The sequence below is a fragment of the Rhincodon typus genome, chromosome 10, assembly GCF_021869965.1.
Source record: "Rhincodon typus isolate 14 chromosome 10, sRhiTyp1.1, whole genome shotgun sequence".
Classification (NCBI taxonomy): Eukaryota; Metazoa; Chordata; class Chondrichthyes; order Orectolobiformes; family Rhincodontidae; genus Rhincodon; species Rhincodon typus.
This window is the reverse complement of record NC_063341.1, coordinates 11,674,319-11,689,851: the sequence shown is the minus strand read 5'-3', so window position 1 is coordinate 11,689,851 and position 15,533 is coordinate 11,674,319. Positions and strand designations below refer to the sequence as shown.

The 15,533-nt window shown below is 40.6% G+C and overlaps 1 protein-coding gene and 1 long non-coding RNA gene across 2 annotated transcripts in view; one reads left to right on the top strand and one right to left on the bottom strand.

Annotated features, from left to right (window-relative positions):
• Positions 1–2,694: 2,694 nt before the first annotated feature.
• On the bottom strand, positions 2,695–15,037 carry LOC125484235. Its single transcript, XR_007263071.1, has 3 exons — positions 14,438–15,037; positions 11,756–11,824; positions 2,695–2,770 (listed from the first exon to the last, which is right to left on the bottom strand). It is a non-coding gene; the product is annotated as an uncharacterized LOC125484235 (long non-coding RNA).
• Positions 15,038–15,109: 72 nt separating this feature from the next.
• Positions 15,110–15,533, top strand: part of tsen15 (TSEN15 tRNA splicing endonuclease subunit) — a 55,436-nt gene continuing 55,012 nt past the window's right edge. Inside the window, exon 1 of the mRNA XM_048602143.1 lies at positions 15,110–15,344. Coding sequence (XP_048458100.1) covers positions 15,234–15,344 — 111 coding nt within the window. The 5' untranslated portion in view covers positions 15,110–15,233. The remainder of the gene's footprint in view (positions 15,345–15,533) is intronic.

Sequence of the window (15,533 nt, the reverse complement as noted above, 5' to 3'; positions counted from 1 at the left end):
AGTTCAGGGTTTACCCAGCCAATCCCGCGAATGTGGGGGAGCTGCTGGGGTAATTTTTGTCCTTTTTGGCACTCTGGGCATTGTCCCACTGAAGTGGCTATATTGGCATCTAATCCGGGCCAGCAAAAATAACTTCTCGCCAACATTTTCATTTTGGAAACCCCCGGATGACCCTGTTGGAGTTCAGCCAGTATCTAGCAGTGACTTTTGCTTGGGACAATCACTCTTGCTCTACAGTGATCTGGTCTCACGGGTGCAGAAAGGTTTCAACTCTGGTTGTGATGCCCCTTTTGTTTCCCGATCACCACCAGCTGTTTTAGTTGTGCCAGCACCAGATCTTTTCGCGCCCATGGTCTGATATTGTCAGCAGTTACCGGAAACGTGCCCAGAAAGTTTAAAACCAGAACGGACTTTTCCAGTGGAAGCACCATTTGTGGTGTATCTGCCAGCAGGAGGCAACTCAATGCATCCGCATTTGCTATTTGGCCTCCCGGATGGTGTTCCAACTTGTAATTGTATGCACTTAGAATGACAGCCCACCTTTGAATTTGACCTGAAGCCATGAGTGGCATGGCCTTGTCCTCTGTGAGTAGTCCTAGCAGGGGTTTGTGGTCTGTTACTATTACAAATTTACATCTGTAAAGTTACTGGTGGAACTTTCTCACACAACATGACTGTCAAACCTTCCTTCTCTATCTGGGCATATTTGCGCTCTGCATCAGCTAAAGTCTGGGAAGCACACGCTATTGGGCATTCCTGACGATTGAGCCACCTGTGGGCCAACATTACCCCAGTACTGTACAGGGAGGCATCTCATGTCAGCACCAATGAGTGCATCATTGTGTGATGATGATAGCTGCCTCTTCACTTCCCTAAAGACTACGTCTTGATTACGAGACCATTTCCAAGGCTGACCCTTTTTCAATAGTAAGGGTGCTAGGATGGAGGCCAGGTTACATATGAACTTTCCATATTAATTCACCAACCCAAGGAAAGTCCTAAGCTCCTGTACAGACATAGGAGCTGGGGCACCTTTGATCACCCTCACTTTACCTTCCAATGGGTGTAACCTGATCTTGTCAGCTCTGTACCCCAAGTAGGTCACTTGGAGTGCCTGGAACACACATTTTTCCCTTCTGTTCAGGATGTATCCTGAATGAGGCTATACAATTGCCTTCCCTCAAGTGGTATCTCCCAAGTTCAGTTAGTCTGGCGAGGATGTCCACTTCTCTCTCTCCATACCCTGTAACTTATATGCTTCACTTACTTCATTTTTAATGATAGAGCAGTTGTCGTGCCTGTTTGAAGTCCAGTTGGGCTTCAGTCAGTCGGTGCTTTTGCATGGTTACATCATTAATTCCACATACCAAACAGTCTCTCAACAGGTCATTAAGGATTAAACCAAAGTCACATCCCTCTGCCAGTTGTCTTAACTACGTCAAAAATCCACTAGCTCTTGAACTGCAAGTAAAACCAATAGTGTCTCAGAATTAGAGGATGCTTGAGGTAGTAATATACCTTAACCAAATCTGTCAACTCTTGAAAGGTTTTAGTATCTGGTGTCTCCAGAAATGTTATGCTCCTAACAACCGAAAAAAGCTGCAGGTACTCAACTGTCAGGAGAATTACTGGTTACTTTTCCTCTGCCCAATGTCAGAAAAATGCGCAGAAAAGAATAAAGCATTCTTTCCACCTACTGGGTCCAGTCTTCGATGGCAGGATCGAATGAGTCAAGCTTATCAAATAATGGCATCATGCCGGACATGCTTACTCCAACTCAAAGATGTCTGTTGTGAGTAAATTTCTTCTGGAGGGTAATTTTTTCTCTCATGGCCACTGAAATAACTTCATGGAGGCCGGTATCCCATCACCAAGTCACCCTTTGTTTCCACAGGCATAGTACTTGACACTGGTCCAGCTTCCTCAGAGCCAGCTCTCAGAGTGAACAGAGGCTGATGCTCCTGTTTATACCTGTCAGCCAGGGCTCCTTCATTGGATCAGGTTAACAATCCCAATCCAGGAACTCATATTCTATGATGTCCACCTGGCTGACCTTGTTACTATCGTTACAATAGGGAACATGGATTTGAGGATTATCAGATCAGCCATGATATCACTGAAGTGGCAAGCAGACTCGATGGGCTGAATGGCCTACTTCTGCTCCTATGTCCAATGGTCCAATGGTCCAATGGAATGCTACAAAGGAAATCATGTTCGGCATGAATTAAAATGAGAGACAAATTGGAACATTAAAAATAAATAGATAGTCAGCTGTTTTGCAATCAAATACAAAGGTTGTTTACTATATTGACAGGAGATTTAAATAAAATAGAATAAAATATAGACCTCACGCCAGAGATAAATAATCTATATTTCTGATGCTGGCAGATGAGAATCTACAGACCTCTGTTGGGGGGGAAGTCACGACCTCTGCGTCTGTCCCCTTCTACCCCCAAAAAATGAGTAAAGTCCTGTAGGGTTTATCTGAATCGTCAGAAAGCCAAAGTGCAAATATACATTTCTTCAAAGACAGTATGTATGTTTCTGCTAATACTAAGCCTTGCGGACAGATCACATTAGAGATTGCAGAGTCGCTGACCTATGTGGTTTTCCAGCAGGAGCCAAATTCTGTCCTTCAGTGAACAGGTAGTATTTGCTTATATAAAGGAGCATTGTAATTTTGGACATAAGTAAGATATGTTGAAGACTGAAAAGCATGAAGAATTTGGAAACAAAGTTAGAATATAACTTTTGGAGTTGGAACTGATGTCTGGGTTTGAGCAATTCAAGGAAAAATAAAGCCATGCTTCAGATGTGGTTGACAAGTAAATTTAAAAAAAAAATTCTTCAACATTTTCATGAATGTTTTTTTAACAAATGGCAGAAATCTAAATTTAAAAACAAATCGTGTTGAATTTTTTTCCTTGAAAATATATTGTATTCATAAAATTTGTAAAGGTAGCAGTTTGAATTTGACATTACATAAAGTGTAATACAGATCAGTTTCTTGTTGAAAGTGCCTCATTACAATCACCATTGTATTGGGAAGGCAATGGTCTAATGGTATTTTTGCTAGACTATTAATACAGAATTAACTAATGTTCTGGGGGCTCGGGTTTGAAACCCACCATGGCAGACAGTGGAATTTGAATTCAATAAGGAATCTGCAATTAAGAGTCTAATGATGAACATTAAACCATTGTTGATTGTCTGGAAAAACCCATTTGGTTCACTAATGTCCTTTAGGGTTGACTCTTAACCATCCTGTGGGCAATAAATGCTGGTGATGCCTACATCTGATAAGAGAATACATTTAAAATAAAAATTTATATTTAAAATAAAAATTTAAGTGACACTTTTCCTAGCAGATGATAGGGCTACTGTCTCATTAAAGAGAGACCAGTGGTGGTTACCCTGAAGGTCATCAAACCTGAGGCCAGGGAAGGGGTTGAGAAGGAGATTCCTCTATGGTAACCTCAGTCAGTGCAGGAATTGAATGCTCACTATTGGCATCACTCTATCACAAACTAGCCATCCAACCTACTGAACTAACCAACCCCCACAATCATCATTACTGATTGTACTTACAACGTATTTTACATTTCATGTCACATACTCTCAGATACATACAGTTTAATGGCTTCTACCTGGGTTCTAACCCCTCAGTATACTATTTTCACCTTTAAAACAAGACTGTATTCTAAGAAGAAAGACTGATATAGGGTTTTGGGGGGCAGGGAAGGTGGGATATCTTCCATTAGGTGACCTATTTCCTCCCAAATGGTGAAGTAAAATTTCTCTTTAAGAAGCTCCCCAGGTATTTTCTTTCTTCACCCGTAACCTGACCTTACATTTATGATTTTACCAACGTACAATTGAACTAAATAAACTTGCACAAGAGTAAACTACTTTTCATGCCTGAGCCCATATAAACATTCTGATGTTCCTGCAATCTTTGCATTACAAACTACTGCCACAAATTTAGCAATTACATCTAGATAACATTTGCACAATGTCTGAAATATTAATCCCCCATGATACATTCAAAAATAGCCAATTTGTTTTAGACCTCTAGATCCTTGAAGCATTTATTGGTTACTTCCCTGAAGTTTATCACATATATAGTCAACAATAAGAAATTTCTTTAGTTCTTTTGCAACAACAAGGGAGATCTAAATGGAAAATGAGAGAGGTGAAATAAGAGAGAACTAGAAGGAAATAAATAGAGACAAAGAATAATCAGGTATGAAAGCGGTCCCAGGAACTAAAGCAACGTGAGAAATGGAAACTGCTGCCAAAACACTACCACTGCATATCAGTTTCTTTTCTGGGTATATTCAGTGGTCCCAAAACTATCATGTTATTAACTCCGCTACTTTAGCATGAATATAAAAAAAAAAAGAGTACAATGAACAAATTGAAGTATCTTCTCGAATATTGTTCTTTCTGTAGGACAGTCATTACACTGAATAATCGTCCCTTGTTGTAATGATCTTTTGCTGGCCTACTTCTAGTTGAAAAGAGGTTTCAGATTACTTCATTGACTACATCCAATAATATTCCCTTTTCAAGTGCCTGTTTAATATTGAAAACCAGGCAAAGAAGTGTCTCTGAGGCAATTCCTTTTGAAAGGCACTACCAAAGTTGCTTTTATATTACAGTCTGCATGTGAGACATTCCAGTCAATGAGGATACTTGGAATTATGCATATGTAGAGTGCATTTATCAATATTAATATTTTCAATTTTGGTTTCAAAGCTTTTCTTGCCCTTTTTCTACAACCTCATCTCTTCTTTCGACTGTTCCAAGTATTCTGCATGCTTCCAATTTTGTCATCAATAAAACGGAAAATAAAGGCTGGATAAAACAGATTACACAACTAAAATCAGAATCCAAAGTGCTATGATCAAGAAAATGAGAATTAACCTCAATGTCTGCATCAAACTCTCTACTTTGCTACACCACAGAAAACCAGGTGTGGCTCCATTTCAACTTGTTGAAGTTATGTTAATTATTTGCTATTTGGAAATGAGAACATAGCCAGACACAGACGCAGTTCTCATTGAGTTGTCCAGCGACAACATAAGTGGGGTCCATCTGCCGATCTTTTGAAATTTGCCAATTTGAACTATGAGGACCCGAGCTTTGTTAGGGGTCTGGTGCTCACAAAGCTGGCCAAAATATTTATCTATCCAGGATAATCTTGAATGAGCCTCGTCTCTTATGAGACAGGTATTCACATCAACCTCAGAACAACTATTTGCAGTTCGGTGCTTGTGCTGTAATGCTTTTGCAACTCTAATTTTCTAATGCTTTAAACTATCATCTTGTCTTTTGGGGGTGCCAACATGCGGCCAGCTTTGCTATCACACACCAGTCCTCACATCTGTGTGCGGACAGTGAACATTTACTATTGGGGATTATCACAGCTGAGACCAAGACATCCTTTATTCACCATCCACATTATCAGTCCCTTGCAGGATTCACAAAAGTACAAATTACTTAACAGCATAGAACAGGTTATTTGGTCTAAACTGGCATTTACTCTCTATGAAAGCCTTTTCCCCCACTCCCCTGCATCAAATTCCTTTCTCCCTCATTTCCTTACCTAGCTTGCCCTTGAATGAATTTAAATGATTCATCAGTTCTTCTCCCTGTGGTGAAAATTCTCTATTCTAACCTTTCAATGAGTCAAAAAGATTCTCCTGCATTCCTATTGAGCTTATTATGACTATCTTATATTGATGGCCCCTATTTCTGGCTTTATACATAAGTAATAATATCTTTCTATACCTATGGAACGAGTTTATAATCACGAAGATATTGATCAGGGCATCCCTTAATCTTCTCTTTTCCACAAAGAAGAACCCTAAATGGTTTAATGTTTCTTGATAACCTCTCAGTTCTGCTAGGTTTAGTATTTTTGCGCTTATTTTCCAGTACTTTGATATCCTCTTTATGACATTGAGGTCAGAACAGCTCACAGTGCTTCAATTATCATCCAATCAAGGGTCTATGCTGATTTATTATAACTTCTCTGCTTTTCAGTTCTAACTCTCACAAAATGAAACCAGCCTATTTGTTTCTGTTTCTTTTAAAATGTATTATTAAAATGTATTGCTTCTTTTGTGATTTGTGTAATACCATCACAGATCCTTCTGGTCTTCTACCTGATCAAAATACTTATTTTTTCCCAAGGAATATAAGCCTCTTTGTCTGTGCTATAAACCTCTCTGTAGAGAAGTCAATTCTCCAATTGCATAACCACCTGCAAGTTTATAATAATCTTCCTGTGTTTTATGGTAGTCCTCTGTATTAAATACATCTTGCCATCAACCTCTAAATTTAGTCCCTCACACAGAAATTAAAAGTGTACACTGGATACCAAACAAAACATTTCAATGAATCACTTAATAGCACAAACGAGTAGAATTTTGACTGACTTTCTTCCCTCTGCGGCAACTGGATATAGCACTTGGGGCAAATGGGATCATAGACCTAGGTTTAGAGTCAAACAGAATGGAAACAGACCCTTTGGTCCAACCAGGCCATGCCAGCCATAATCCCAAACTAAACTAGTCCCATCTGCTTAAATTTGGCCCATCAAACTCCAGAGATTACTTACTTATGTACTTATCTAAATGTCTTTGACTTCATTTGATTTATTATTGTACATGCACTTAGGTACAGTGAAAAGTTTTGTTTTGCATGCAGTTCGGGGATATCATACCATACAAAGTGCATTCAGGTAAATGACAGAACAAAGAATCAATGTTATGGCTACATAGAAAGTGCACAGAGAATGAGATCAACATTAAATTTAAAATTTGAGAGGTCCATTCAGAAGTCTAATCTCGCTGGGAAGCTGTTGAATCCATTCGTACATGCATACAGACTTTGAGATCTTCTGCCTGACATAGGAGGGCGCTGGAAGAGTGTATCAGCAGGGTGGAAAGGGTGTTTGATTATGTTGGTTGCTTTCCCGAGGCAGCAGGAAGGAAAGATGGAGTCAATGGATGGAAGGCTGGTTTACGTGATGGACTGGGCTATGTTCACGACTCTCTGTAGTTTCTTGCACTCTTGGGAACAGCAGTTGCCAAACTACGCTGTGATGCACCCAGATAGAATGCTTCCTATAGTGCATCTGTAAAAACTAGTGGACATGCCAAATTTCCTAGGTCTCCTAGGAAGTAGAGATTTTGTTGTGCTTTCTTGACCATTATGTTGATGTGGGAAGACCAGGACAGACTGTTGGTGATCATTTTAAATGCCTTTTCATGTTGTAACTGTACCCCATCCACCACTTCCTCTGGAAGTTCATTCCACACACAAACCATTCTTTGTTTAAGAAAATTGCCCCTCATGTCTGTTTCTGGTTGCTATCACTCAGCTTCTTGTCAATGTGCCTTAAACCATTGGAGGAATCCCTTCCTATCACTATTACAACAAAAAAAAGCACATTGCATAAAACAGGGAAATAATCCAGTCAGAATTTTGATGTCCTTGATGTCAAATACCTTGCTTATACTCAATCCCCTCCCTTTGAATGGGTCTCAGTACAGTCAGTGCAGCTGCAATTGAAAGTGCTGGACAATTAATATAGAAACAGTAGTTTCACTTGAATCTGCTGCTCTGAGGTTATTTTGGAATGAAGATTATGGTGAGACAGCACTAATCATCTGAGGGAGATGTATAACCACAGGTAAACATGTTTCTTGCATAAAAGTTGAGTAATGACCCAATGCAATCAGTTCAATGTTATGATCTATGTTATTCATCCATGACTAACTGCATTCCAAAGGTGATATTCCTATACTTACAACCAAAGAGATGCAAAGTAATCACCAAATCTCCACAAGCTTCAGCCCAGTCCTTAGTCAGCTCTTCTTCTCTATTCAATCATTGTTATGTAATATTTTCCATGTGGTATTTTAAACATAACCTTTAAGAAATAAACCTGGCGAGAGGTAATTCAAGACTGGGACTGCTGAACAGAGAAATCACACCCCTATCATTCTCAGAGTCGCCACAAATGTGAAAATTTGACTAAACACCAAATTGCCCAATTCTACCTAACTATCCAATTCAGATTACATGAAAATGCATAACAGGCTCTTAGCATTTACAAAAAAAGGCTTCTTTTTTACAATAAATATTATACTTAAAAAGAAACATGCATTGTTAACTTATAACTCTGTAACTTAAACTCTACCTCTTTCTAAAAAATTCCTGTACACACACAAATAGGCACATGATCAGGCAAGAGAAGACACAAATATTATGGATGGAGAAGGGAGAATAAAGTCAGAGAAGATTAGTTCTGGCACCAGTCCAGATCACAGATTTAGGATGAGTTGCTTTCATTCAGGCCCTTTTAATTCCTTTCAATTTCTTCTGATTCTATGTTATGACATGAGATTGTATGTATCCCAATTCTCAGGCTTTCATTCACTGGCAGTTGATTCACCCTTTCAGTGATTCTGAAGATGGTTTTCCTTTTTCCTTTCAACTGGGATTTGCAGAGAGATCCACTTACAAGAAAATGTATGGAAGCTACTTGCAATTTCCTGTTACTTCTTCACACAGAAGAACAGATAGAGAAAGAGATGCTTTCATTTTGCAAGCTGGATATTTCTGCTCTATTGTCTACATCTGGCTTTAGCCACATGTCCAGGAGCTGATCAAGTGGTTGTTACTATGCTCAACCCTCCTGAGCCCACAACAATTAGTGCTGATGGAAAAAACAACCAGAAGACTGTATCTGTACAAAATTGCCCTGAATGCACGGGCAATGGCAATGAAACCTGGAATGTACCTTCACTGCTTGAAAAAGCAACACTGAAGGTAGAATTCATAATGAGCCCCAGTAATTTTTTTTTGAAATTGCAAACATTTACTTACACAGTTTCCTTGGTTAAAGTCGTATCTCATCCCTTTGTTAGTCCACAGTGCAAAAATATTTAGTACCAACTGCAGGATGCTTTGCAGAAACTCACCAAGGGTCCCTCAACAGCACCTTCCTCTACCACCTAGATGAATAGTAGATAAAACATCAACTGCACCTGAAGAACCATCAATTCAGTAAAAGATGTTCTTTGGTCTGCCTGAAACCTGTTGGTGTTCCACTGTAAAGAGTTTACCTCGACCGAGTGTTGTAGACTGGCACTTTCCAAGGCTCAGGACTATGTGCTGAGAGATGCACTATAGTTTGGGGCAGGTGGGGAAAGACTGCTGTCTAATGTCTTCGGCGAAAGTACAACCAAGGGTCCGTTCAGTTATCAGACTCTCTTGCTGCCTCAAAATGTATGTAATTAATTGATCTGCATGAGTAGGAAATGCCTTTCGTTTATGCATCTGCAGGGAATGTCAAATTCAAATGTTTGTTTTCATATGTTTTAGTATGTTGCGTATGTACATAAAGTTTTTTATGAATAATGTATATTTTTGCAAAAAAAATCTCAAACAACAAGAGTTGCATATACATGGAACACCATTACATGCATGTTCCCCTCCAAGCCACACACCATTCTATTTGATTATTCACTTGGCTCTGGATCAAAAGTGGTTCAAGTGACCATTCCAACACTAAATCTATGGTGATATTCCACTGCAGTACCGAGGGAGCCCTGCACTATCTGAGGTTTTGTTTCTCAGATGAGAAGTTAAACTAAGGAACTGTCTGCCCTCAAAGGTAAAATATGTTAAAAAGTCCCATGGCACTATTTCAAAGAGGAACAGGCTAACATTTATACCTCAACCAACATGTGGTCACATTCTGGGCTAATATCCAGCAGTGTAGTTACATCAGGATTGTGGAAGCCTGAAATAAGTTTACTGTAGCTGATAACCACCCCATCTGCTGGTTTAAAAGAGGTGCCTACAGCCGTCAAAGGAGTGTTCACACTTCTGCCTATCAGTATGTGAATCCTTCCACTATTTTACAAAAACAATAGTCTTCTAACAAAATCATGGGACAATGGAATCTGCAAATGTCACTTTCTCAGACGTTACATTATTAACTAAGTATTATTAACTACTAATATACTTTTATTAACCGCAGATGTCACATTATTCTCCCATCTTTCATTCAGAGAACATTCACTCCTCAAGCATTTACCAGTTTAAACAGTGTTGTGATACTCGCATTTATACATTATTAGTCAAGGATCAGTTATTTTTATCCAGCAAAGTTTGCAAAAATTTATTTGTTCCAACATTGAGTTGAAATTTCTGTGCTCTTTTCTATTCACTTAAAAAACAATTCATTGGCTCTAAATGTGCTGTCAAAATAGTGGTGAAATTCATTCACCATTATTTAAGTGAAAATGCAAAGGCAAATGTATAGTCAATGCTGAAATCCAAAATTTGATGTCCAAGTCGTATTGTTTCTCCTTTACCATCCCTAAACTGACATCATACTGTCTGCTTCAAAATTGAAATACATTGAATGCAGTGAATTTGTTTCATTTGCATGGCAAATATGAAACATAGAAAATTAATTCTTATTAACAAGTTGAAGGGCTCTTTCAATAATGTGATAAGTGATTTGGGATGGAAGTGACCATAGAACCAAAGTCTACTGTGATTCAGTCTGCCCTTAATCTAAGGCTTGCCTTGTCCCAGTCTTGTTAGCGTTAGACTGATTACTTGTCGTTATCTGCCCTGCTCTACCAATTATCTCAGTGTAAACATGATGAAGTAATTCCACTCTTTATTCATACAATATAAATTACTGAAGTCCAGTATACATGGTTGTTTCTACCAAAAGAAACTCCTTAAAGTTTCTACCTTAGACTTTCCTCTCTGAATGTTCTGCTTATGTAAGATAACTTTCAGTAGTATCATTAACTGATTTACATTAACACCACAACATGTGCTTGTTATTGCCAGTCAAGTTCTCTGACATTGAAATTGAACTGTTAAAATTGTAAAACTTCAAACTATTATGCTGAAGTGTTCGGGTTTTAAAAGTGTGGAATATTGTATTAAATTACTTTCAATTTTCCTGTGTCTGTAATCTCGTTCCTAATTCCCTCTTACTTCTCTTTCTATACCTGATTTGATATTGAATCCCCTCCTCACTTTAATGTGCACTTCCTTGTTCAGACCTTGCACACTTCAATTCATGATCCTTCAATCTGACTGATTAAGGAGAAACTTATATGCTCCCTATCCACTCAGGTTTTACAGGCCCCTATTTTCCTCACTCCAAGTTTATCAGCTTGTACATCAGCAGCTTGTCATAGAAAAAAAACAAAAATCTAAACATGCAAGGCTAAGTCTAACTAACAGCAGACATTGTTAGATGTCCAGCTACAGCAAATTATAGCTCATTATGTTGTGTTGCTGTTTATCTAACTTCTGATGTGCTTAGGGAAGCAACAAAAGATTGTCAACAAACGCCAGAAGATCTTGATAAATATGTACAGCATACCACAGGCAAGCAATTAAAGGGACTGTATACATGTTCCCTCTAAACTGTACAAATGCATGCTATGCAGGAATCTGGATCATATTGTTCAGGCTGCACATAAGCAACATTCCCTTTCAGATGTGGTCTTGCCTTACTGCATGACAAGCTTTAAGTATTGCAGAGTGTAGCAAGTAGGCCATGCTTAGCAAAGAGAAACTAGAGTGAGCACTTGGTCCCCATAGGTCTTCTCTAATCTTTCAACTTTTGCCTCTTCTACCAAAAACTCTTATCACAGTAATTCATGGTACTGAGCACTCACCTAAAAATCAACTAAATGGATACAATCCTTCTCTCAAAGGGCCAAAGCAGGGCCTGGGCTCTTGTGCCATGTTATAAAGGTTCTAATGACTCCTGTAACACAATATAGACATGAAAATTAGGCACACAATTAAGAAAATATATTCATATTACTTCTTTAAGATGAAACTTGTTGCTGTTGAGAAATAATTTTAACAAGGTGATCAGATATGAACTCCTAGATATGCAGTTGTACAACTCCCTGTGTCTCATCTACCAGACTCCACACCAAGTTGTGAGGACCTTAGGTGAAAAGTGAACTTGTTTCACAAAGGGAAGAGTTTAGGTCAAAGCAAAGATTCTGTAACTGGGAAGGCGAGTCAATCCCAAGCCGAGTATACCCTCTGCTAAACCCCCTGCCTTATGCCCATGCATTACTTATGTTGTGAATGGTTATGATACAACCTTCCAATTGGCACTAGATTCAAACTTCAAGAACATCAAGCTGTTTGGCCACTGATCCTGTGTAACCTCACCTGCCACCCTGAAGCAGTTATGTCATGGCTAATGTACAGACTCTGATATTTGGGAGGACAGTACTGGAGACCTTACCTGAAAACAAAACCAGCGCAAACCACTTGAAAATTGGGAAATGGCTATGATACACTCGGTAAACTTTCAGAGGGGTATTTGCATACATTCGAGGATCTATAAACCTTGGTTCTGTCAGCATGCCCCTAAGATTGCTACATTCAGGTCAAGAGAGTGGGCCAAGGGTAGAGACTGAATTCCATATCTGGACTTCTAGTTGTTTCTTCACCATGATTTATTGGGGTCATTTCTCCTTTCCCCATCCTCCCATCTGCTCTGGTACTGTTGATGTCTTTAATTCTGACAACATGTAGAAGAATCTGAAAAGTTTAATCTTGCTTTAGTACCCCCTACATGTACCCTTTCTTTTACTGGAGCTGTCCTAATGATCACACTATATTTAATATGGAATAATGGGATGCCAAAGGGTAAAAGGCTCTTGTTTCTTTGTTGTATTCATGAGATTGGCAAGTTTAATGACAGAGATTTTCATCACCTGAGTGACTATAAGGCCTGGCTTGGGAATGGTTTGTTTTAGAGGCAGAAAGTATCTGATGTAACATCGAGAAACACAATAACTTGAGTGGCAGTTTAATTTGCTTCTCCTTATTCACCTAATCCAATTCTGTAAAAGGGCAATGAAAAGTGAATTGTCCATGGGTCCTTTCTTTACCCTCTCTAATTCTGGCTGGGGAACACTGGGAGCCTGTTAAGGCGAATAATAGAGATGCTCAAACCAAGCTTGATGTGAGTCGTTCCAGCAGTGTGTGACAGCTTCATTCCAGGTCTAATCACTGGTATTGAACACTGGCTTTAGTGCATCTAAGGCCTTTTGTTGGCTGCCCCAATGAAACTTTCTCACAACCTCCACAGATCAGTAACCCACTGGCTATGACTCAAATGACCTGCTCCACTCCCTCCCCCACTCCTCACCTTGGAAACTTGTACAATTGAATTCAATGGCCTGGATTTTGCCATATTGCCAATGGACAAAAGCATTTTGGATGGACACAATGGAGGCAGGACAAAACTGGAAATCTAAATTTGGGACCTGCTGGATGCCATTTTGACCGGTGCAGGAAGCATGGCAGGTCACAACCTGATGTACATTGCGACTGCCATGTGCTGCCAACTTCAATTTTGTATTCCGTTGAGTTTAGGCCTTTGAGGGAGGTGGATAAGTTCATTGAGGTGAGTGGGCCCAAGTAAACCACATCATGTCAGAGGAGTCTTGAAGAATGGGGAAGGCCTGTTCCAGGAGTCAAGAACCTTTTGACAGGCAAGTTTAAAAGTTGTTGTCAACTCCGTATGTCACAATTAGATACTATATAATAATTTAAGTGTATTTTTAACATGAGGAACTGCAGCCAGTCACACCTTCCTGTGGACATCATCGTCGGGGACACCAGACTGCTCCCTGATCTCCCACATCTTGCAGCAGGAGCAAACCACTGCCTTAACTGCTATCTCTGATCTTTCCTGGTAAGACAAATAACAGAATCTAACCTTACCCTTACCTCGCTGCTGATTGCCCTCCTCATCGAGGCCCAGTATTCACCACAGCCCACACCTAAACCTTTAGCAGCACTACTAGCACATGGCAGCCCTTCTCAAAATGACCACTCCCAAAATGGACAGTCCGCTATAGCTTGCCTCCCTTTGATTCGCTCCTGGGTAGTCGTTGGTGACTGAGCCTGACACCTCCCAGAATCCTCCTCAGTCACTTCTCAGCAGCGCCCTCTGATCACTTGATTTCTATTAGCTTTTGGTGCATGTAAATGAAGTGATTGTTTTGAAGCGACTGGAGGCTTTTCTATATGTGATGGTCCCACATTGATCAGCGGTGAGATGTTGCCAATGGTGGGCATTAGGCAAAGAGTAGAGGCGGTTTTATGATATAACATGGCGAAGGACTGGTGAGACCTGGTGCTTTAAAAGCAATAGATGCGGGAAAGTGCAGTTGCATGTGCAAGGAAGTATCAGTTGCACAACTTTGTGCTATGTGAGACATTGGTTTATGCCAAGTTAAAATCTGAACAGGGTAATTCGACGACTGTGTTAAAATGTAATACCCTGATGATAATGCTGTTCTTTAGAAACATATACAGACTGATCCGAGATATACAATTTTCTAACCTTTTCATGGATTGCCAACTTGCTTCAACGGGGAGATTTGAGTATTCAGTTGATCCCAGGTGCGAAGCAGTCAGGAGTTCTCAACTCCTAGCAGGGCCACCCATGACGGTAAAGTCGGAGAGGAGGAACCAGACAAAGCGCAATCCAAAACAAATCTTCGACAGTGATCCAGGCAGAAGGTATTTGTCTGATATGAATAGCTGCGATGATAGATGAAGACTGCAGCAGGAGGGAGAACCCCAGTCATTGAAGTTTCTTTGCCACCCTCTGTCTGTGTGTGCACTGACATGCTGCAACATTCCCACGTTGAAAGAGCTCCCCGCACAAGGCATTTATGTCTTTCTAATCCAGGATTTAGGAAGGCTGCAAAACCTCCTCAATATGAGAAATTAGATTTGCCATGATGAATGACGAAAAGTGAAGGCAACAGTTGTAAATGAACTCACATTCAGAAGAAAATTGGAGTGTTAAAAACTCAACTAAACTGAGCAATTGGGTGAGTTTTTAAATCAACTAGATCTTGTTCCCACTTGCCATAACAGATCTCATTGAAGAACAGGGAGATTCCCGCCAATGTTCTGATCAATATTTATTGATCAGTGAAATAAATTATCTTGGGGAAGAGAGTGGGAGAGATGGGGGATGGGGGACAGAGGGAACCGCCTGTGGGCGGTTGCTCGGTGCAGGGACTGGCCTGGGGCCCCCGGAACCCGGATCGCCTGCCCCTCTGTCCCTGCCCGGTCGCCTTTCCGTGTGACACCGGCGGAGTGAATTCGGGGCTGCACCCGAGCAGGAGATGGAGGTGGATGGGGAGCGGGAACGGGAGCTTGGCGGGTCCAGCCCTAGTCCAGGGGAGGAAGAGGAGGAACTTTGTTGGCGGCGGCCGCCGCCGCGGCACCACCCCAAGGTACAGGGGGACGGAATGGAACCGCTAACCCTGCCCTTGGCACCCCCTCAGGCCCACTCTGTCCCTCCCCATGTGTTCCCCCACCCCCTCAGACCCACTCTGTCCCTCCTCATGTGTTCCCCCACCCACTCTGTCCCTCCTCATGTGTTCCCCCACCCACTCTGTCCCTCCTCATGTGTTCCCCCACCC